We start from the raw sequence: 25175 nt of genomic DNA on the forward strand, positions 1-25175 counted from the left end.
AGAAAGAAAGGCGTTCTATCCGCGTCACGAAGCTCGAAGCAACCAGTCCTATTTCTCGGTGACGGATAATTTGCGAAACCGTGTTGGGCAATTCGGATAAGATCAGAGTAGGTCAAGTCGAATATCACCGGATTATGCGATCGTCGAAAGTATCGCGAATCAACGTCCCGAGGACGTTATTGCGTCAACGATAGATACGTTCCGACAGTGGTTTGCATTTCCAAACGCATAAATATTCAGTCGATCGTTTAACCGTTAAGAGGTCATTTACGTATTCATCGCGATAAAGGCGAGTTTTCGACGAATCTTCGCACGTTTCGAGCCTCGTGCTATCAACAAAGTTGCGTCGGCGAACGTTGTCGAAATTTTCTCTAGCCGTTGATTTACATATACTTGAAACGAGTTTCTCGATATCGCTTTCGCTCGGTAGACAAACAATGCGTTCCATAGCTATAAATTCTGCTTTATTCGTACGTTCGTTATCCAACTGCTACAACGCAGCCGCGTCCATCCAACGCTATAATTCCTCCGATTTCCTATCAAACTATCCGCCTTTCTTGTCATCGCGCGATTCTCCTGCCTGCCCATATGTCAACGAACGAAAGAAACGTGGAACATCGCGAAAACGACCGATTCTTTCGCGTCGTCAATTTCTCGGCCAAACTACGAAAGACGAAGAAACACGAAGGACGTTTAAGACGCGATTGTACGCGGAAAAACTTTATACAGCCAAGTAAATATAGTAACCCGACCGGCCGCTTAACCTATGGACTCTGGGCTTTTGAGAAGAGCAAACAGCTTCTGGGTATTTAAAGATATTTAGAGAACTTGGAGCCAACTCCTGTACGCGAAAGGTACATAGTTTAATATCGAAACTTCTTCCGAAGAAGTTAACAGAAAGTAGACATATATATCCTACACACACACGCGCGCGCGCACAGATATACGTATAAAACTCTAACGAGTTCGCAACAGTCGACGCGAAATTCCGCCTCGCGTCGAGATAGAGTTTCGTGACTTCGACTGCGACGATTTCTGATCGATTTCGATGACAGTTCGCTTATTATAGCCTTATTACGCTTGTAAATTTCAATTAGTTCTCCGCGCCGTGCGAGAACGAAATTTCAGTTTCAGGTCAGCTCGCGCCTTGGAAAACCGATGGATCCTGTGACCCGTGAGAAGTTGGATCGCGCTCGGAGAAAGAACGATTCGCGAACGACTAAATTATGGAAATTACGTCGGGCAACTCCAACGAATCCGTTCTTTGTTATCGCTTTATCGTTGCCGTGTCTCCACGCCGTATCTCCTCGTCGAGCAGAAGATGGTAGGCGGTAAAACGCGAAACGCCGCGAACCTTGCTTCGACGTTTTCAGATTTACGAGGTCGGAACGAAACTACGTGTATGGTGTTGCATCGGCGATATTCAATTTCGGAGAACAAGGGCGACGCGCGTACGTGGAAACCTCGGTACATTTCGCGACAATAGCGTTGTAACAACTTTGATTTACACCCCGAACAAACAGCGAATCTCGTCTTCCGGATTTCGGTTATTCGGAGTGGCAATTGCGCGAGAGGAGATTCATTATCCGGAACGGTGGAACCAACGGAACTCTTGCTCGCGCGTATTTTGTTAAATACCAGCTCTATCTCGCTAACGAAACGTATTCGTCGATACCTCGAACTCCGCGAGCTTAAATATACGACGTAGCCGTTGTCCGTGCGAACAGCGCTTTGTCGTAAATGTTCGCGAACGGCGTTGTTCGCGCGATTATTAGCGGCGAGAAAGTATAACTGAAGGCGAAGAGATCTTTTTAACCGGTCTTTCGAAACCGACCCACTTTCAGCTACTAGTCGATTTGGGCTAATCGAAACTACGCTATGGTCGAACGTGTCGTTCTCGTAGAAATTTCGTCCGCGAAGGCAGCTCCGTCGCGCGAATCTAGAAACGCGCGACGGTTTGCGAGCTTTCGCGTCAACCGATGCGATTATCCTAGTTCACCGCTAACGAACGTTGCCACTCGGCGACCAATTAATTCGCGTATCGAACGCGTTACTCTTGGCGCGTTTACCTTTTCCAAGGGTGTTCCGAGCTACCGCGATTAAATCGCAATTACGTTTCGATCCGCTGAAATCTCCTGGACCCGGAGTCCATACTCGATTCGCACTCGTTCCATCCTCCGTCTCCCACTTTCTATTAATTACCACCCCGATCCGATTCGACTCGCTCGCGTTTAATCACGACCGCTTGCCTTTCGAACTGTTCACGCGTCCACCGACCGCAAATTCCGTTCGCGTCGTTGCTCCGTTCTCCGCGACATCCAACGATTCGTCGTAGTTTTTCGTCTCTGTACTTTGCACCGCTCTCTTTACCCTGTTTCGGACCAATACCCTTCCGACATAATCCGCATATATATTCACCGACCGTATTATCCGGCGTAATCAGTGCCTTCCACTCGAGTCTCCGTGATGCAATTTCGTACGTGCTCGATCGTCTGCTTCCACGACGAGCCGCAACCACGGACAACCGATCGGCTTTTCGATCGGTTCGTCGATCCGTCTATCGATCTCGGTCTTTCGCGCTCGACGTTCCACTCGGACGAAATTCTACGAAAACGCTCTCGTTTCGACCAAATCTGCGATACCGTTACCGCTCGCTACCTGCGTTACGTCGATCTGACGGTGCCCGGCACTCTGTCCTCCGTCGACCAAGTCCAAGCACGTGAAATACGCGCGATGAGTTTGTTTCGCGTTGCGTGACGCGAGGCGACGTTTTTCGAGATATCTTTTACCTGGTGGCTTCTTGCAGCAACAGGTGAGGCGGCACCCAAAACTTAACCCTCAACGCGAATCTTAAAGGCGCTACGCCGCCACCCGTTTGTCTCTCTATGGGATTCCTCAGGTTCAACCAGAGTTCCTCGCCCTTCGCGTTCTGGTATTTCAAGCCAAAGTAGTCGCACTCCTTGCTAATGCCCAAACAGTCGCATGCCTGTAAAAATGGGAAATTTTCAATTAGAAAGATTCGCCTTTTTATACCCCGATCTACCGGCAACCGAATCGAATCGAACCGACTCGTCCACGAGTCGAGCATATTTTTCCCAACCTATTGTCTCCCGAGTAAAATTAATCGATTATCGGGAATACCGGCAAAACCACGCACCGATCCGTGAGAAAACAACGCGGTGGAATAAAGCGCGCGATATATCGCTGGCAATAATTTAGAAAGTTACCGGTATTCTCGTAGGTAGCGAGCGTGGCTTTTAACCGCATACGCGGCTATCTGCAAACGCCGCTTTCCATCCTTCGATGTATTTTGTTCCAGCTTAACGGAAACACGTTCTCGCGTATACGATTTATTATCCAAAATAGCTCGGACTTGCGAGCAAATATCGTTCGATCGAATTATCATTTTATTTTCTGTTTCTCGCAGATTTTCGTGGCTGCGTTCTCTTTCTCGGAACGGACAGAAAGTCGGTCACGTACCTATATAGCGACGACCACGACGACCACGACGAAAATTCACGTTGGGAAAAAGGAAACGCGTCGCAAGCTGTCTCGAGAGCGACGTATTCCCCGCGAGCGGGCGTTTGGCTATATTTCTCAGCGAAAAAGTCGAAACAACGAGCTTAAACGGGAAGCCGCGTTAATCGCGCAAATTTCGTGCGTTCGCCGAAACGTGCGAATAAATATGTCCGAAAATCGACGTAAACTGGGTCGAGAGTCGCTGGTCGATATTTTAGTCTCTTTAGCACGAAAATAACGTATGAAAATACGCTCGCGTACAGCTACGAAACACTTTGCTCGTTCGACTCGGACATCCATCTACGCTTTCGTGAAAATTCATTTTTTCCCCCGAATGCCAAAGGGTTCGCTCCGATTAACTCTGAATCTCCGAGTTTTCGTTTTTCGCGCGGAGACTACGAATTCACCTTTCCAAGCGCATCGAGCGCAGCTTTCGAGAAAAAGACGAAGAACCGACGAGATAGATCGTATCGATCGCGTCGCTCAGTGGCGCAAATGCATTCGTCGACTCTGTTAACGGTAGACGATAAAGGAAGCTTTAGGGTGCAGCGACCAGATATTTCTAGGTGAATAGTTACGGACGAAAAGATAGAATATCAAGCAGACGCTTCATCTGCCAGCTGCATCCATTCCGTCGATACCCTCGAGCTTTTCAACGTCTCTGTATAATTCCAAACTCTCTATACTTCCGACCAAACCACCTCTGAGTCACGGTGCCGGTATTTTTTCACGGATACAGTTCGTCGAACGAACGCAACACCGCCGTCTTCCATTCCCGCAACTCGCTTCAGCCGCGGACAGGCGTAAGCGTACGGGTCTCCGCTTCTCGCAAATATTCGCCAGATATTCGTCGTTAAGTATTATCGACGCGATACGACACGGCGCCAGACCGTTCTGAAAAATCATCGACGCGATATTTCATCTGCGACGGAGGAATTTTCGACGCGAAAACGCGGAAATTGCAACAGCGGACGAAAGAAGCGACGCTATCTGTCTACGGCTGTACGTACGTAAATGTTATAGCTATTCGACGATGGTACGAATCGTGTACCAATTTCTAGTTTCATCCAAGACTGTGCGACTCTTCGATGGAGTTTGGTGGAATTTTATGCTGGCGCGTAGATAAAAACGAACGCGCGACGATAACGCGTTTTTCGTTTAATCGTCCAATAGGTTTTGTATAGGCGTGCGCGCGCAAAATTAACGCGCGTCGATGCACGTACATCGTGCATGCATACGACTGCGGTTTTACGGACGCGTGGCACGGCGAAAATAACAGCGTTTCGGAACGAAGTAATTTGTATGGCAGGCGCCGCGCAAAATTAATATCGCTGCTGGCTCGAATTAAATAAACTGGTTAATCCGACACGACGCCAACGACCAACCAGCCTCGTGTCGTTTCGCCGAGTTTCTTTGCTTTTCGTCGCACCACACCGATAAATCGGCCGCTCGCGTCGCTTCTTTCTCGTTTCTTTTCCATCGATTTCGATTACGCCGAGAGAAAAGAATCGCGAATTCGTCCCCGCGTTCGTATCCTTCGGTAACAAGCTGTTCTTTCATTTTCGTTCCTCCTCTTTCGATCCTCCTTCCTCTCGACCAACCGCGTAACGAGATTTCTGTCTGGCAGTTAGGCAAAGTAGATCTTGGAGCGCTTTAGTCCGTCGATATCGGCAACGTCGACGAGCGTCTTAACCGATGGATTCTCCGTTTACGATACGCGCATTACGATACGCGACCGGGGTACGCGATCGCGAAAATCCGCAGAACTCTCGAGATTTTCTTGTTTGCCTTTCTCCCGTGAATTTTCGATCGTTGGAAAGTTTCTCGACGCGAAACGCTCGGCAAGCGGATTTCGAGAACGAGGAGAAGCTTGCCGATCCTCTGGCGATCAAGGAGGACGAGAAGAATAGGAGTAAGTATAGGAAGAGAAGCGAAAGATTAAGAGACGGAAGATTCTCAGAAAGTAAGAAAATTCCTCCATCTCTCGACTAGAAGTCTTTCGGCAAGGATCTAACTTGCCGCCAAGTTGCCTGCTCGTAAATTTTTTTCCAACGCCGTGGTGCTCGCGATAGTAGACGGCTTAACGATTGTTGCGCTATCGAGGTACTAGAAGAACGATAACACGGCTCGTCAAGACCCTGACCACTTCGGCACGTACATATACCGCAACTTCTTTGACGCTCGTCTTCGTCTTTCCCGTCTCTCTTCCTTCCTCCCTATCCCATTTTTCCCTCGTTTTCCGCCTTCTCTGCCTCTTTTTCCTCGGTTCAACAGCTTCGCCACTCGCCCTCCTCCCACCGGCCATGGCTCAAAAGGGTCGTTAGTCCCGGCGGAGAACAAGAAGGTAAAATTTTCCTGCGTCTCCACTGCGCTCCCCTTCCGTACAAGAACAATGCCACTTGGCATTTTTAACGCGGCTGTCTCGTCTCGCCGAGCGTTTTACGCCTTATTTTCCGCGACTGTACATATATATTTGCCCGCTGTTTTCTCTTCAAAACACTCGCGAACGCGAATCTACGATTCTCGATTCAAATCGGATCGTCGCTTTTCGTATAACTGTCGGCCATTTCGAAAATCCGAGCTACGATTCCCGACGTTTTCCTTCGTGGAGAAACGTCGGGAATTTGCAAAGGAATTCTTCCTCCGAAACTATTTTCCCAACCATACCGCGTTGCCACTCTCTGCAGTCGGATCACGAAGCATCGGACAGACTCGTCGCACCTTTTAAAACTATCGAAACGTTTCTATCGTCGATAAAGCACGTTTTTTCCAGTCAAAGAAGCGGACGCGCGATCTCGTCTGCGCGCCGCTATATCTCTTTATATTCCTCGGCCAGACCATCGCTGCTATTTTCCATAGATCGCGAGCAAAGTCGTTAAAGTTATTTCCGACGCTGTGATTCCCGGCGACGATTTCTATCGACGCTCTGACGGAATTACGCGGATCGTGTAACGTCCATCATTTTTCCCCCACATCGTCCGTTATTTCCGTTGCCAGATGTTGCATACTCGTTACACGTTTTACGCCCTTTATCGGCGTTGAAACGAAGCGCGAAAGAAAGGCGAGAGACGAACGATTAAACGTCCAATCGAATTTTCCCGATCGTTGATCCAGCTCGGTTCTCTCGTTTCGTCGAATCGTCTCGCGTTACCGCTATCCAATACGCAACGTGAATTGAAATCGAATTCGGTTACGAGAGTTTTCGAAAATTAACCCGCGGCTCTTTCTATGCGTAACAAAAATTCCATTATACGTTGTAAATAACAGTAGGTAATTGGAAAATCATTGAATCAAAGAAACATGGAACGGAATGTGTTTACAAGCAATACGTCTACGTCGAATCGTTATTTTTCCCATTTTTCAAACAGCTTGCGACCCACATTCGATCAACGCGTTTCGCTTCGATTTCCACGTTCCAGTCTCGTATTTAGACTGTTTTCCACGACGATAATACCACGTTCTTTGGTTCGACCTGATCCGATAATTTGAGCCTCGTGTCGTTCGGTGTGCATCGCGAAGCTCGAAAGAGCAGGGTGTCGCGGATAGAGTTCTGCGTGCCACGTGTTAGGCCAAACGCGATGGTCCTTGCGAGGTTCCTCACATCGTTGCACTGACCCGCGACCTAAACCTGAACCTGACCAGACCTAAGGAAATACCATAAACCGAATCCGTTTAGTTTCATTCCTATTCGTATAAGTATTTTCGGTTTACGGATGGTCCTTACGTCTCTTGCACGCTCTTACCGATTACGGAGAAAGCGGGTGTCTGGCGAAATAGCAGGTTTTTCCCACGAACAAGGAGCCGCATCTGCTTTTCTTTGTCTTCGTAGTTTTATTTGTCAACCAATGAGCATCGCGGATCGTTACCCTCGTTTTTCTACCGAAAAGCGTGAACGACGAATCCGCGTTCCTAGTTCGAAAGGGCACACCCACGCCGAGCTTTCCTCCTTGATGGTACGAGACGGGTCTGCGACAGTTCTTGTAATCTTTTTGTAGTAAAAACTTGACCGTGTTACCAATAAAGGCAGTCATTTTACCGAGTTAATTGGTTATCATTCAAAAATTACGCGACAAGGGCATCGTCGCTTTCGATCACCTCGGCTTTTCGTACCGACTCGCGTCTCGCGATTATCAGCCTGTTTCATCAAGAATTACAACGTTGGAAAAAATTTCAGCACGAATCGCGTCCGACATTTAGCAATTTATGAGACTCGAAACTTTTCCATAGTCGTATCGATCGTCCGAAGTTACGGTCCCTGGCAAAATTTTATGCTCCGACTAAAACTATCGGACATCGTTCGCCTTTTTTCATACATACGCCGTAGCCTTTATGGACAGTTCGGTCTCTGTCGATCGTCCGATAAGTATCGTCGCTCTATCGATTTTTTCCACCATTCCGTGTACTCTTTTTTCAGAGCTGGCTCATCGACGCTCGGAATCAGCCACGTTATTCCGCCTATGTTTACGCGTATATGTAGATAAACGCATAAATAAATAAATAAATAAATAAATAAATAATTTTCAGAGATATTTCCGGCGTGCGACTACTTACGGTAGAACGAGTTTCCGAGTCGTGGGACCAGCGGCGCGCAATATTTCACTCGGTGGAAAAGTTTCTCGAGCGAAACGCGGGTTTCGAACGTAGTCGCTAGGTTGCACGACGAAAGAAAGTGCCGGGGCGAGAGTACCGCGGAAAAGCTTCGTTTTCTTCGCGATGGTCGTCCGACTTTTCGTCTCGTCTCGTCTCGTCTCGTCTCGTTCGTAACGTTTGCCAGCTTTAAACTCGCGGCGCACGACACGCGTCTGTACGAAGCAACGCTCGACTTTCGTTTTATCGCAACCGAGAAAGGTGTGGCGATTCTACGGCGAAAAGAGAAGAAATTGCTTCGTTCGCCTCTGAAGAAATTGCGAAAAGGAATTCGGGTTACGGTAGAGACGAAAGATACCGGTAATTATCCGAGTCGAAGACAATTTGCGAGGCAACGGAGCTTTGTAATTATACGTAGAATATGTATGTACGTCCTTCTTTAAATCGATTCTCTCGCATTTTCATACCAGATCTTTCGTTAAACGAATCCTTTCAGCGATGCCAAGGATATCTCTTTATCGGAGATTCCTCGAAAGCCGACCGTCTCTGGCATCGCTTGGTTGCGGAAGAATAGCGCAGAGAGATATCTTGTTCCGCCTCTTTGACCCACAAAAGATGCTAGAAACGAAGGGAAATCGTTGCTCCACGAGCCGGCATACTAAGATACGTCGGTCTTTTCGTTTTCCAGTTTCTCCGACGTAGACGACCGGTGGAAGGAAAAAGGGCAGAGAAACGAACGCTCTTATCGTTCGAGCGGTTTCGAAGAATACGCGCGATAGTTGGATTTAACGACGGATACTTCTTTCTGGCTTTGACGTCGGATCGCGCAAAGGTGAAAGTTCTTTAAAAATCGAAATCGTGTTCGAAATGCTCGTGCGAATCGAACGAAGGAGGAATCGAGAGCGGAGTACCGAGGTGGAAATACGACGTGGAAACACGGGCCGGACAAAAGCAATAAGATGTAAATCGACGGAATAGAAAATAAAGCGAAGAATTTAGGAAAAGAGGGTAGAGCAAGCGGTTCGAGACGCCGTACAGACTATAGAGCGTAACGTAAAGCGTTTATTCGAGTCGAGTGCAATGGAATTCGTTTCTCGCGTCCACCTACGTACCAGCGTTTTGTGTTTCGTCTTTCTGCAACGTCCACGCGTCCGAGCGTATTTTCCTGTTGGAACTTCGTCGCTTTCTACGATACAAGCTACTCTGCTTTAGCCGAAATCCCTTTATCCTGGACGTGGCGCGCGTCTCTTTTTCGGTTACTCGCTCGTTCCGAGATACGAGCGGACCTTGAATCGACCAACGATCGCAATTCGACGTAATTTATCGTATTTTTGAAAAATCGTTCGCGCGAAACAGCTAATGACACGATACTGGAGCGTCTCTTTCCCTCTGAGAAACACGATAATCAATTTCGCAAGACAATCGGTAAGAGGATTCGCGCGAATCTGCACGATCCGTCCAAGACGATATCGAAGATGGAAGGTGAAAGAATCACAAGCGCTCTCGTCCGTGTCTCAACGAGGAGCCATAAATTTGTCATAACGACGGCCCGAAGATTTATCATGCCGTTACTCGCACGGACGACGTTGCTCGCTCGCACAGTGACCCAATTAATTTCAGTCGCCGATGTCGTGGAAACAAACTCGCTACTAACCTATCGAATCGTCGTACTATTCCTTCCGATCCGTGCATTCTTCTCCGAAATCCGCGCTTCTTTATCCTTTGCTCGTAGTATTCGTGATCCCGTGCGAATAATCGTTTAAAAATTCTTCGCCTCGCTTTTCCAACGTCTCCGCACTTTGCGCTAATTCGCACGCTCTACGATTCTCTTCAGCCACCTGTACCGTAAAACCCGTATAGCGCGAGATAGGTTTCTCAGGTTCGCTTCGAACAGCGCGAATTCACATCTGAGGCTTATTATCGGAAACATTTAAACGCGTTTAGGGATATGAACGGTTGAACGGTGTAGCACGACAACAGATTTTTTTTACGACATGGATTAATTGCCGCGATATTCAGCACCAGCTGCGCTTTTACGTTGCCGTGCGTCAATCCAGAAATTGCTCTCTCCTATCAAGTACCCATCTACGATTTACGTAATCGTCTCGATCGTTCGCATATTGCCGACCTTTTCTCTCTCTCTCTCTCTCTCTCTTTCGTAGCTTTCTTTCTTTCTTTCCGCTTCGCTCTATATCGTCATTTACCATTACCATATTATCGTATCATCGACTCGTAATTCGTCGTAATTCGCTGTTATTCGCTATTGTGCAACAAATATAATAGACGTAGTTTAATTCAATAATGGTCGCAAACTACACGACGCTTATTTACTTCGATTAAATGGCGAAATTCTCGCGTTCCGAAAACACGTCTCGGAACGATCGTTGGAAAGTTTCGAAGTAGATTTCGCGTTCGGGTAACGAATCGATCTTTTTTCTCGTTCGCCGTTCTCCGTAATTCACGTCCGATACGCAAATAGTCGCGCGATAGAAGTACGTCGTTCGTGAAGCGGACCATTATTCCAAGATTAATGCGCGTTTTGGACGTGCATTAATCACGCCATCTAATCACTCTGGCCACTGCGCAACTACCAACGAACCGTTCGTCAGATGCGCGCAACGAAATCCTGCGTAGTCGTTGTACGTGGTAATTCGTTCGAGGAACACGCCCCCGCGATTAACGACGCGCTCGTTCAAGAACGGGGCAAATTCGACCCACGCGTTTCGTTTCGTTTCGTTTCGTATCGTCACCATATCCACCGACGAAGAAACAGCAAAACGTCGTAATTTAATCGCGCTGTATCCTAGAGCGGGAAACACCGACAACACGGTTCGATCGAGAGGCAAATTGTTTGGTAAATTGGTTCGTTCGTAAGAATAGAAGGCGCGTGCTCGAATTAGCCGGCTGGCATTCGAAATGAAAAGGGACGCAAAGCGCGAGAGATTAAACGAGCTATGTAATGGCTAGCCTGCAATTTCAACGTGCCACGACTCGTAGATGTATACACCGACGCAAACGTATCGCATCGACTCGACTCGATGGCATACGGACAACTCTGTGTGCTCGTATCTGTATACGTACACCACCTAGATATACGCGAATACAGCGTGGTCTTCGAGCGTGCCGCAGCACAACCTACAAAGCACGGAGATCGCGCGCTCCTGAATCAGACGAATCGTTCGTTTTACCACGGATAACGCGGACGATGCACGCTAATCGCAACGGCTTTACCGTCCTTTTTCCCCCAACGATCCTCCAAACATCGAGAGCCGAACCTCTTCGTTACACTCGCCGTTAAACGCAAACGCGACCGATCTTTGGAAATCCGATCCTGAACGAGTCCAAGCAGAGACGAGTTTCACCGTGTTCGCCAATTTTTCGATTTAACGTGCGCGTAACGAGCCAACGAATCGCGAAGAGAGGATTTGAGTGGAAACACCGGAAAGAACGAGAAAGTAGTCGACGAAATATATGGTAGAAATGCCGTTACAGGTAACACGCTTCGTATAGTACGATGAGACGCAAATGCAGTTGATGACAAAAAAAAAAAAAGGAGGAGACGAGTGGGAATTATTTGGCAATAATTTCGTCCACGCGCTTTCTCGCTTCGCTTACGAATTGTAACGAGCTCCGGATATGACGCAGGACGCGCTGCCATTGCTGCAAAAACGGCCAGACAAATAAACAACTTTGTGCGATTTTATCAGTATTTTTTTTTTTTTTTAACTAGCCGCAATTGGATAGCCGTTGGATTTGACGTTCAACGTCGATGGTGATTCGCAGCCACGTTCCTAGAAAATTGCAAATCGTAAATTGACAGATAAACTTCTGTTTTACGATCATAAACAAACTATCGATCGTTGTTGCAAACTAAACTAAATGGATCGTACGCTTTACTTTCCAAGGTTGAGAACCGAATCTCAACTACGATAACCGTCCGACGGAGAGCCGAGACCAGGGAAAACCGAGAACTTCACGTTATAACCGGGAATCTTTGGATATACGAGATAAATTAAATCGATAGCCGTTCATCGTTTGCCTATAAAGTTACAGTTATTATTCTTCTCTGTCACGCAGATATAACGCGATCTAGCGCTGTTAAGAGCATTAAAAAGCGAGAGCAGAAAAGCGATTCGGTAGACTCGCTCGTACGTACGTAACTGTATCTAATAATCGACGTTTACAACGGACGGTATTTTTATCGAGAGATAAATTCAAAGCGGTTGATGACTCGTTATCGACTATTCGCGACGAGTCAAAGTATATAAAACATTTTTCTACCAACGTTATCGCACTACTTTACCGTTTTCCTCCTATTTTTGTTAATCTTCCAGTCACTGATAAAGTTATCGAGCGCTTAATATCTCGTGACTCGAACGGCTATCACGAATATTCAAATCGTCGGTAAACGTACGTCAAGTTCGAGTTAATTCGCTAAACAGGGTCAAGGTTAGTCATACTTTTCTACCCTGTGGAAAGTTTAACTTTAAACGACACGCACGGCGGAATGTCGTAAGAACGTAAGAGACAGGTTAAACGTTTGTCACGACTCATATTGTTGGAACAAGCTCGGTCGTGTTTCCGATACGGTTTCTACGAAAAATACTAAACAATCGGAAACTCGTTTATCGAAAATTTGTTTTGCGACGATAATCTCGTAGAGGGTCATTTGCAAGCATTATTATCGATACGACACACAGCGATTATTTCTGTTTACGCGTCGAATCGATTAACCTAAAGTTATTTTCCGAGTATTTTTCTCTCTGAATTTCAGCAGAACGTAGAAACTCGATAGAACCCTGGAGGCGGCAACGCGATAGAAATCCGATAGAAGTTCGATAGGTGCAGGGTGGTTGATTTCGCAAAAAAAAGACTCGAAGAACTCGCCATTTGTTCGTTTGATCCCCCCCCCCCCTCCACACACACACCACATGCACGCACACACAGTCAACGACGTCGATCGATTTACGCGGCACGATGGACTTTTATCGACCGATGCTCGTCACAGCTTTCAACGCGATTACAGAGAATAACCTACCCGAACCTATCGGAACATGTTCGTTTCTCGAACATGAAATTCGATTCGAAGATTCGTCCGATCGATTTCTCCTGCTTCTCCGAAATTGTATCCACGATGTAGGAATCCACGAAACTCGACTCACACGCTTCAAAGCCCGTCCCCCTTCGCTCCTAACGTAGATAGTTCTTCTTTGTCGCAGTTTTGAATCTTTCGTCCATACGTGTATCGATATCCACCTCCTTCCTAAACTTCTTCCTACACGTGAAACCACCGCCGCTTGCCCTTAGTTTCCGTGATATTCGCAAAAATCTGTCGGTATCGAACGGTGAATTCTGCCTACGATTGTGCGGCAACGTACGCGTCGGTATCGGCCGCCTTGCGATCGGCGCGACACGGTGGCCGCATAAAACAACGTCAAATCCGAAACCAATTCCCATCTCTCGTTTATAGTTTATGCGAGGGAATAAAAAGCGAGGCGACAGACGTGTGCGTCGGCCTATGATCGTTGCTGTGTCACAGGTCATAGACACGTTGTTGGCGTATCTATATTCTTCTTAGGTTTCGGTTAGACGCTATTTTTAATCGATCGCCGCCAAGCGACTGATATGTAACTAAACCGACGCATAGGCTGCGACGGATGCGCAATTGTTACAGGCAACGTTCGCTGTAGTGGTAACGACAGATTGCGAATAACACACACACACACACAGGTCTAAGTTGTCGAAACGTTGATTTACAAGATATATCGAAAGATCATCGACATCGGTGAGGTGGATAAAGGATATCGATAAAATAACTCTCTCTTTGTTACGACCGATTACTTTACATAAACCAGAAATCATCCCTCGGTCAAGACGGCCACTGGCTGTGCAAATATAATTAGTCGGGCCGCGATAATCCGATAAGGAACTGTCATAAAACGAAGCATTTTTATTTTACTATCAAGGCACTTGATCGTTATAAAAGATCCTCATGCGAAGACGTTCCTTATGGTTTTTGTTCAATCAGGTAAAAAATGAGAAGGTCGGGTTTTTTCCATGTTCAACGGTCATTTCCATCCGCAAGCGACCGATGGTGGGGCGACCAGCCCCCAGCGATAGTTCTCCTTTGCGACAGCATGGTCACTGGACTTTACTGCTATGTCATTCTGAGATCAGTCAACGTCTCTCGACTGGTTTTTCGTCCGTTGATCGGTCATCAGTCGTAACTTGCTATTTACACCACGCGTCGCTATTTATATCTACAAAATTGTTGGAACAAAGTATATATTACAAGCTGTTACTTCGGTGTTGTAATCAGTCAAGTACCTCTATTATCCTAATCGAAATAGGGGATCGACCAATTCGACGCATCGATTATTTAATCGTAACGAGAATTTACGACCCTCGTTGACGCGATCTATCGCGAACGGTCAAACACTCTTCTCTTTCCTTGTTCGATCTGGCAAAAGAAAAAGGAAAAAAAGAGGAAAACGACTCTACGTACAAACGAGAGAAATATTTCGCGAGACGAAAATCGGACTTCGCAGGCTGGTACGCGATCGATACCAGGTCGCGGTAGAGGTGACGAATCGTTGCGGTAGATGTTAAGTTGGTATCACGGAGAGCATAACTGAACGCTGGGAGATATCTTTTACGAGATTAAGCCGGCAGAAAATAATGTTTCCAAATTGAATGGAAAATGTAGAAAAAGGTGAAATACGTCGCAGCTAACGACGAGCTATACGTATATCACGAGGTATAAGACGAAGGCAGATTGTGATTGATATCCACTGAAATTGGCCGTCGTAATCTGCCAAGTTAGCGAGAAGCGCGTACCATTTTCCTAAGAGAGAGAAAGAGAGAGAAACAAATAGCAACGGAAAGGATTGAAAAAGGAGAAAGAGCGGAAGCGAGAAACAAGGCGCAAATGGAAAAGCGAGATCGAAGGGACAGGCGGCGCCGTGCGCGCCAACTCTCGCTGCTCTAACCTACGAGAGAGTGGCCGATTCCTCGCTTTAACGAAAGCAACCGGCTGAAAATTGCGCTCCACTTCGATATTTCCAATTATTGTCTTCGACGTTAATTAGTTGTCGCGCTTTTAATTGCATTTTTGATTAGGCTATGCGACGCCTCGCGTGCATTTCAACGATGCTGAAACGCTTTCAGGAAACATCGTGAATCAGCGCTTTGTCCACGTTGTCTGTTTGCGTTGTGTTCGAAACGCAACGTCTCTGAGAATGCTTCGTACGTACGCTATAACGGGGGAAATAACGGGTTTAACGAAGCGTACGTGAAACAGGAGCAAGTGCGTACGTCGAAAGATCTCTAGGAGGATGTCTCTGGGACGGGTGTCGATCGATGGCGTAATCCAACTCGTTCGCGTGCTCCTCGTTTTTATACGCGTTATAAAGCGCATTGCTTTCCTCGCGAGGCAAAGAATTTGGGGCGCGAATAACGCTCGCCGGTTGCACTGGTCGGAAGTGCTAACCGTGCAAAAAATGTTGTTTCCTCGCGCTGGCTCAGCTGCTCGGTTTCGCAAAACACAGAGAGAGAGAGAGAGAGAGAGAGAGAGAGCAAGGCGGTGAGAAAAAGAACGATTCTAACCTAGTTCCATTCGCTTTGTGGAAACAGACGGTTGCGTGTACGCGTGGTTTCGCCGCGAGCGAGGCATTTTCGAGGCATTTTCGAAGCATTTTCGACGCGATACTTGGCCCCGCGATCAAACGTTCTCGCCCCAATTTCATACGTCTCGATTCCAGATGCATAGAAATCGCGGTTCGTTGGAAATTATGCGACCGACGAATCTATCAGGAAAACGACCACGCACGGTCGTCTCTTCCATCTCTCGATCGCCGCCAGGGAAATCTCAGGATCCGATCAGCTACGAGTCGAAAACACGTGCCACGACAAACAGCATTTTAGTTGACGTCGCACGTTCGATGGGTAGCCACCGACGCGATGGAACGTTATAATTTGTTGCGTAAGCCCGTCGTAGTCGAGTAGACGAGCGCGAGTTTGCACGCAACGGGTTTTTCCTTCAGCGACAAAGAACGACCGCGAACATATTACCGCGGAAGCAAACGACGCGACTGCCGACTTTACGCGGAATCAGAAACAGAAGGTTGAAACAGAACGGCGATCGGTAACGATAAGACACGTATAACGATAAGATACGATAACGGCGCAGCCGCTCGATCTAATAGAATATTTCGCCATTGGATTCGTCCTTTTGTACACGGTCTGCGATCGCGTCGCGGACAAATCCTCTTGCGCTCTCCTTCGGCGTTTACTACGAGACGCGGAAATCGTGGAAAACGCGCGGAGCTTCGAAACCGCAAACCAAAGTAAGAAAACAACGCGTCGCAGATTCCTCTCTCGGTCGGCTAAATCTTTTCCTCCGTTTTCCTCCGCTTCTCGTTCTTTTCTTCGTTCTATCGCGTTCCGCTCGTTCTCTTCGTTTTCCTTTTCTACGCTCGAGGCCAAAGAAGCCGTAAGAACTCCTCCTTTTCTCTCACGTTCCTCCGCGTAAATATTCGCTCGACGAATTTCACCGCGATCGATCGGATAAATCGCTCGCTAACGTCCGTAATTAAAGTCTCAAGCTAAAGTTGCGTCGTTGGCCTCTTCTCGGAGAGCCGATTCGCGGAGGAGCGGAGCGATCTTAAGAATCGTACAGACAGTGGAAAAAAGCGTCCAAAGATAGTCTTTATAGACTTCCATGCGATCGCGGAAAGAATTCCATTTTCAGGCGGGAATTTAATTTATCGAGGAATTTACGGCTGGATTTGTGGAACGAGAGAAAAGGAAGCGACGGGGACAAGTTAGCTGGCTGCCTGTAAGAGGATAAAATTTTACGAGTTGCTGGAAACAAACTGACAATTTCGAAGCTCGTGATAGGTAAGCGAAAGTAAGAAAACTTAAATCGTTTTCGTAACGGAGAATTCGTTGGTCGATCGATAACCAACGGGAAACTCGAGGAAAAAATATCGCGTCGGATGCCGTTGAAGCGGCAGACGCTTCGAGAATGCGGGAGAAATTAGCGAGGCAGAAAGGTCGGAAAAGTAAAAGAAAGGAACGACGTTTGACTACGCGTGCCAGGTAATTTCCTGCAAGAAGCGCTTTCGATTAGCTCCTCCTTTGTGCCGCGTCGATCGTCTCGCTCGCCGATTCGTTTCAATTTAATTAGAGTAGACGGCGTTCGGCTGAATATTCGAGACGCGTCAAGAATTTTGCAAGAAGCAAGAAATTGTCTCGAAATATCTTGCACGTTTCCCTGTTAGCTGTTCGACGGACGGCTCTTCGTAATTCCTAGCTTCTATCGAATCGTTAACGCAAACAGCGCGCGGACAAGAGGAAGAAATCTCGCAGGAGCGACCTTTCCGAGCGATCGAAGCGCAGGAGAGAAGCGAAGGCACCAGTATATCCATCTTATCCGTCGATACGTTGCTAAACGATTTGGCAAATAAATCGATCGATCTCTCCGCGATGAATACCTCTTTCCTCTTTCCCATCTTTCGTCCGTCTTTCCGCTTGGGAATTTCCAACGTTCCGCGCACTCCACTTTCTACCTTGGTCGATGCCAGAAATCCTATCAAGTATTTTAACCGAGATAACGCAGCGGTTACACGGTGGTTCGCGCAACAGCGCGCTTCCAGCGTTTAACCTTTCCTTTACGGCGTACGTGGTTTCGCCGAGTATCGTTTCGTTGCGCAAAAGGAGAGTCAACCAAAAACCGTAGCCTTAAACGCGTCCAAGAATTTACCAAATATACCGATAACCGATTTCTCCCTGCTCGTTTTTGTTTTCGTTTTCGACAGAACCGCGTTTCTAACGCGGCATCGTAACGATAGCTACGGGCGTCGAAGAACGAAAGGGTTAAAAATCTCGTCGCTAGGCCGGAGTACCGCGTATAATGGCCGAATCACGCGGAACGAGGGGGAGAAATGAGCGTAAACTGCAACGGGCAAAGAAAATTAGTTGCACGGGCTGTAAGGAACCGCGGTGCTAACTCGATTCGACCGCGTAATCTCGGTTGGCAACGAGTTGCGCTCGTCTTGCGCAAAGTTTGCTTTAGTCAGCGATTCCTTGCATCGTTCGTATCGATCGGTAGCGACGTTATTGAATTTGGATAAAAGCCGGCAGTCCTATCGCCTAAGCGTCCGCTCGAACGGTGCATCGGGCACACGTCCGTTCCAATTCGTGCGATACTCGAGCCGTAGCTCCTTCCTACTACGCCTTTAGCTTTTAATCGCGTAGCGACGAGAATCGATTTAGCAGAATTCGTCGAGGTTAAGTATATTTTGCGCGCGATTATTCCGAAAACTCACGCGACCGCTTTAATTCCGGCGTTGATAGCCACTGATCGTAGCGTATCGTAGCAGATCGACGAAACCGACGGCGAGATAAAAAACAGAAGGTTGCGACTCGAAGGCGTAACAAACGTGCGATCATGACGCGAAACCGGCTTCTAATTTATTAGCAAAGCTACTTATCGATAATTAGAGTTTCCATCGAACGAGCAATCTGCGACGGTAGCTGAAGCGTGAAAATTTCTCGTATCGAGGTAATCGTGGAACTGTCGTCGCTACGCGGCCATCGAAAACCTATCCATCTACCACGATACGAATAATATACCGGTCGTAGAATCGGAACGACGTGTTTAAAAACACGGGATGGTATTACGTCGGAGGTAGAGAACGCGTGGCTCGCGACGTATAAAGAGAATTTTCCAAATACAGGTCACGATAGTTTACGTGAAACGGCGTACCGATCGATCGCGCAACGAATACCCACTCGGTTTCATTCCCAGACGACCGATCCGATAGAACACACGTAAACGCATTAGTACCATTTAACACGTTCCACCGGCTTTGTCTATGCTCTCGGTCGAGGTTGCGGTATAAACGTTGGGTAATTGGATTGGCAAGTTGCGCGCGTTCAAAGAGGATCCTGATCGAACGCGGACAATCGCGCGTCCCATTCTTCCCCTTTTATCCTCTGAAACGGCACATTCGCCGACGCTTGGAAAATTGTTAACGCGCTACGCCGTGCAACGAAACACCGGACCATCGCGTCTTCGTTCGATCGAGTTCGAAAGGAGAATAAGGTCGTCGAGGGATGTGTTCCGCGGTCGACCTAGACTCTGCACGACGCGTAACCGATGCGGTTGCTCGATAATGTCGCGCGTCGCATCGCGTCCATCCAAAGTGCAAAGGGAGCGTCGCTACGAAACCGCGCGAGATTCGGCCAACTTGCTCGTCGCCAACGTAGTCTGATCGTAAGCCGGCGAAGCAGCGAGTTCGCGAATATTCCTTCGACGTTTACGAAAGAAAATTTCGTTGCGAAAGTACTTGGAGTTGGTAGCGTGTAACACGGCCGTTTGGAGACGCTATCGCGAAAGATGCGGGCGCCCGAGACACCGGAATCGTTGCCGTCCCGCGTATCACGTTCGCTAACTGAACGTTCTCGTTGACTGAACGATTCAAGGTCACGGTTCAAAGAATCCGTTCGTTAGTTGCGTTTCACCGTAAACATATAATTAGCGCGCTAGCTCGCTCGCTCGCTCACGAGTGTCACGGTTAAAGATAAGAACCTAGCGTCGGTCGCGAGAACGAGAAGCGCCAGCCGAAAATACGATTTCACCTTTTCCTTCTTTTTTTATACCGACGCTGTATAGGCGCGCCGGACTTTGCACCCTGACGAAATTGACGCTATTTCACGAAATTGTCGGGGACTCGCGAAACTTGGACTTTGCCGCCAAAGGTCCACGCCGATTCGATGTATCGCGATTTTATATCAACGATCGTATAATAATGGATTATACTTTATTTTTATTCCATCTAACATCGGAAAGACAAAATGTAGCGTAAGGCGACGACCGCTCGATCGCGGCTAGTTCCCGTTTCCGTCGACTTTCTACGGATTTCCGATGCTTTTACCTGTGCGCGAACACGGAAAGCAAGAGAAAGGCAAGCGCGAGCCTAAAAATTAGACGACGCGATTCAAAAGAGTTCTCCGCGTTCCTGGTATTCGCTCGCATCCGACTATCGGATTCTCGGTCGTCCCAAGCCTTGAACGTCCGTCTGTGCGGATGCCTCGTTGTATCGCCTCGCTACGTTTGTCGTCGTTGATCATCGATCGATCCGTTTCGTCCGACGAGCGAACCGATACCACCGCTTTGCGTTCTTTGCGATCGACTTTTACGACAAACACGGATGCGAGAAGGAAAAAACGGAAAAAGGCGGAAACAAGACGCGTTACGTATAACGGCGAGTCACCGATTGTTTCTATGTACGGTAGCAGCGTAATACAAACAAGCGAAAATAAAACGCGCGCAAAGATGCAAAGATTTTATTGAATTTTAACATCTACAGTTTCGACAGTTTTGCTCGAGCCGGTGAAACTTTTGTCGAATCTCCGCGCGATTTCGAATCCCGCTCTACGTTTTGGTACGCTCGAAGCACCCAGCTATAAATGCGTTGTATACGCGTTGAGCAAAGCCTCGACACTCTGGAACTCGTTTGTTCGAACAGTGTCGTTGGAATTTCGAGCAGGCACGGGTCTGACCGGAAGAGCCGTAGGTCGCCTCGACGAAGAAGCGTTTCGAGTACGAACGTCGTTCGTCCAATACGGCTCTTTTATCGCGTTTCAAACGTTAAGTATAAGATGGAAGTTTGGTCGAACGACGTTTCGTTCGATCTTGCGAGAGAAACGCTTCGAAGTTCGATAAACTTTCGCAAAGACGCATGGCAGTGCATGTGCGCGCAGTTGCGCATCTGCATCGAATGTAAGGAGGAAAAACGAGGAATTTCAATTACGGAACCTTCGGCAAACTCCGCGACGACGAATGGTAAAAACGAACGATGCAACGGAGAACGTTGCTTGAATGAGAAACAAATACTTTTAAATACCTATAGGAAATCGTATAAAGCAACGCTTGCGAGAAAAATCTACAGTCCTACTTCGTTTGTATATACGAACCGACGTACAATGCGATCTGCGAGTTTCACGGTGCAAGGTGCAAGGTATTGTACATTCTACGTACGTACGCGGTAGAAATATGAAAAGTCGCACGTACAAAAGCCACGTATTCGAATTCGGACGAGAAGGAGGTCGATTCGTAATTGCAACGCGATATTCCGCTGTGACGCATTTTGCCGTTGAACGATCGCGTCCTGCACTCTGCGAGAAATCGTAATACGCGTGCGAGTTATCGACAGCGAAGTGCGCGATAAGGCGAATTTGCACAGAGAACGCCGGTATAATGCGAAAACGTTTCGTAAATAGGCTTCGGGTGCTGTTATTCCAAGCACGTGCTAGGTGACGATTGATTTTTACGAAATACACGCGCGTCGAATAAATCTATCCGCTGTTCGTCGTTCCATGAACGGCTTCCATGAACGTTCCATGAACGGCTGAACCAGAAGGGTCGAGAAGAAAAGATCGTTCGAAAAAGGTGGAAACAGCGATTAAGCCTAAACCTTTTTACGCTTGCTCTTAGTTCATTTTTCATTCGGGCCAACGACTCCGTCCATCGATACCGATGGTACCGTTCGTCGTCGTGTTATTTGTAGGTGCGGCTGGTACGAGCCTAGAGAAGAGCAGCAGGAAGCGTTTTCGTCACGGACGGAATTCAACGACGAAAACCGTGGTCGACGCGGCAACGATTATCCGTAAATTCGCAACGCGCGAATCCGTTCGCGACGCGTTTAAAATATCCTGGATCGACGTTAACCGACTGTATTTTCGTCCAATCGTTGGGAGTCGTAAAATCCCGTTACGATTATAATAATCGACACCACGAACAGGTCGATCCCCTTATTTCTTCTGGGATAATAGGGCTGTTTGTTTTGTAATAAAACTGTAGTCTACAGTTCTATAATACATATATTTACGATAACTTACAACACTTGTTTTCGCGTAGACTGTAGCGATAAGGTATCCTGTTATTGGATCAGGAGTCGATCGACTTCGTCGTGAAGAAAAGTACAGTAGTTGACTACTCGAATGTTAAAAGAATAGAACAGTATTTGACTCGCTTTGATACGTTGAAGAACAATGTTCGACCGACTGCCCATAGATTTGAAGAACAGTTTTCTCGAGTTAACTCGGATACCCGACGATTTGAAGATCGGTAGTTGACTCGACTGCCCTAAGATTGGTAGAACAGTTTTCTCGAGTTAACTCGAATACCCGACGATTTGAAGATCGGTAGTTGACTCTACCGCCCGAAGATCGTTAGAACAGTAACAGACCCGTCTCGTGCTATTAAGGAGGAAAGCTCGGCGTGGGTGTGCCCTTTTTGAACTAAGAACGCGGATTCGTTGTTCGCACTTTTCGGTAGAAAAGAAGATGCGGCTCATGGGTGTCCTTGTTCATGGGGAAAAACCTGCTATTTCGCTGGACAAACATCCGCTTTCCCCGTAATTAGTAAGAGCGTGCAATAAACCTAAGGACTGTTTTAAGGACCGTTCATAAACCGAAAATACTTGTACGAATAGAGATTAAACTAAAGGTTTCGGTTTATGGTGATTCCTTGGGTTTATCGCGGGTCAGTGTAACGAAGCGTAGGCCTTGGCGACCAGATCGTAATACCGACCGTGTGATTCTCGACGACGACTACGGAAAGCGAAATTCGCGACGCGTCAACGCGGCTGCCGAGTTGGTCAAGCCTTATTTACCGTAACGTCGTTATAAATAAGTTTTGACAATCGCGTTAAGCAGTCGCGCTAATTAGCTATTCGGCGTGGCGTGACGGCAATCCTGCGAAACGCTCGGCTACGTCCCGTTAACGTAACGTAAAATCCATATGAAAGCGAGGTACCGAACCGGTAATTGACCGAATCGTTGAATACGGTTCTCTGTATTTCGCGTTCCGCCTCCGTGCATCCCACTCTCCTGCATGCCGCGTGCCGAGTGCCATTTCCGGATCAATAAATCCGCGAAACGTAAACCAACGTCGCTTGCACGCCCTTACCCAATCTCGTTCCTCGTTTCTTCTCGTTTCCTCTCGTTTTTAGCCGTTATTGTCGCGATTCGCTACTCCGTAACGGCTCGTTGGTTACAGTTTATCGAACGACGAACGCCAGCTTCGCGTTCTTTCTCCGCGATGTCTGTTTTTCGCTTGCAAACGACGAATCCACGATTCGTTTACCGATCGATCCCATAAAAATTACCGTTGCGCCAAGAATCCGTTCGACCAGGTTCGACCACGTAATAAGAATTTTCTCGCGAATTCTACATAAACAGAGTTAAGTAAGCACAGTGGGTCGCAGTTTGTACGATTAGTAAATCACGTAGCGGAAAAGGATGTAGCGGAGAAGCGAGGGGAGAGAAAAGTTCTATACAAACACGGTTAAACGCGAGAGGAGAATGTTGTTTTCGTTGCGATTCCCGGGAATCGATTTAAAAATGAAATCGAGCTGGTTTCCAGCGACAGGAATAAACAACGATATAAATATTCACGATCGTTTGATAGCGTTTCTGCGTCCGGTTAACCGCGCCTCATATATTTATACATCGAGAGTACCGTCGCGAGAATAACGAGAACTCGGCTAATTTCATTTGTCGGCGATAGATAAAAACCGGCAACGATAAAACGCCTACAGGTTGCGCGTTCCAAGTTGAATCCGTTGCACGAGCTGCCTCTGGCACCGTGCCAACCACCCTTTCTCACCATACTTTAGAAACCCGTAAAATCTACGTGCGATTAAACCGATCGAAAACTTTTCGTTTACCCGTTATCCCGACATTACGCTACTTCGCTTCCAGCAGTTTACACTTTCCGCCAACTATAAAACGAACGTAACGTTTCTTTTCGCTTCCTACTATGTAGTAGCGGTCGCGAATCTTATTTGCGCCACGCTAGTACGTCTTCCAGCGAACGAAATTCTAGGTAAAATTCTAGACAAAATTCTACGCGAAACTCGGTCACCGCGTTGATAAGAGCCAGCGGTAAAGTTGCCGGTGACTTTGCTCGAAGCTCGCTGAAAAGATACTACGTTACTCGCAAGAAGCGTACGTGCATCGTCGATCCGTGCTAACGATAAGTAATTTAACTCGCAGGTTGTACGCCAATATACCGAATAAAAAGGACCAGACTAGAGTCGAAGAGTCAAAGGGCTCGTTATCTCGGCAAATATATATACCAAATCCTGGCGTTTGCCGGCTAACTACTACCACGTACTACGCGTAAACCAGTTCGATTTCTGCTTCCTCGTTCTCGAGGAACGCGCATCTCGCGTTTAGCTGTTACGCGCGCGACGTATACCTTGATTACGCCGATGTATAAAACGGATACCGTATCGTACGATACACCGTACCCTTTGTTTCTAACTTCGCGATAAACTCGCGCGTTCCATTCCGCGCCAAGCAACGTTCCGGCTTCGCCTACGATGAAAACTTACGAGTTACGAACAAAGACTCGCTCCATCGAACGGCTCGTACATCGACCTAACGATCGAGCGCTATCCGACGACACGGAAACCCGTTTCTCAGGCTCCTTGTCCTTGTCAAATCGCGGTCCCGCTCGAGATACCAACGATACATCCGACAGGCGACTGCGTGAAAAGTCGCTACGTCGGAGGTAATCGTCGTTCACGACGCAACACGGAAAGTGAAAACGTTTCGCTGCCAATTTCAAAGTCGTCGCGAGCGAACTTCGCGTACGCCAACTGCGCGTACATAACGAGTACGTTAGCTACGTCGCGTGTTGCGAGCTTTCCTCGTTCGAACAGGCGGATTTGAATATTAAATACGTTGGAAAGTAAAGTCTTGCGGCTAAAAACGTCGTTTGATCGAAAGAGTAGGGAAAGATTCGTGGACAGGATACAGGATATTTGGAACAACGAGAAACGGGTCTTACGATTTGCATAGCCAATTCGCGAATGCTGTTCATTAACCTCTGCCACGTATGAATTATTTATGCCTTGTTATTCGTATATTCATACGTCGCGAAATACATAACGTCTTTGTTACCTTACTTCGTCTGTTGTCATTCTAGACAGGAAACACCTACGTTTCTATCGACGATACGTGTCGTTAAATATTGATTCGCAGAAAAAGAAAAA

The 25175-nt window shown here is 47.4% G+C and overlaps 2 protein-coding genes across 2 annotated transcripts in view; both read right to left on the reverse strand.

Annotated features, from left to right (window-relative positions):
• LOC132909535 (E3 SUMO-protein ligase ZBED1-like) overlaps positions 1-25175 on the reverse strand; it is a 57509-nt gene that overhangs the window by 12851 nt on the left and 19483 nt on the right. The gene's annotated exons all lie outside the window — the stretch shown is intronic.
• Positions 1-25175, reverse strand: part of LOC132909551 (E3 ubiquitin-protein ligase MYLIP) — a 37491-nt gene that overhangs the window by 5130 nt on the left and 7186 nt on the right. The window contains exon 2 of the mRNA XM_060964456.1: positions 2790-2986. Within this exon, the coding sequence (XP_060820439.1) occupies positions 2790-2986 (197 nt within the window). The remainder of the gene's footprint in view (positions 1-2789; positions 2987-25175) is intronic.

Source organism: Bombus pascuorum, chromosome 8 (genome assembly GCF_905332965.1).
Source record: "Bombus pascuorum chromosome 8, iyBomPasc1.1, whole genome shotgun sequence".
Classification (NCBI taxonomy): domain Eukaryota; kingdom Metazoa; phylum Arthropoda; class Insecta; order Hymenoptera; family Apidae; genus Bombus; species Bombus pascuorum.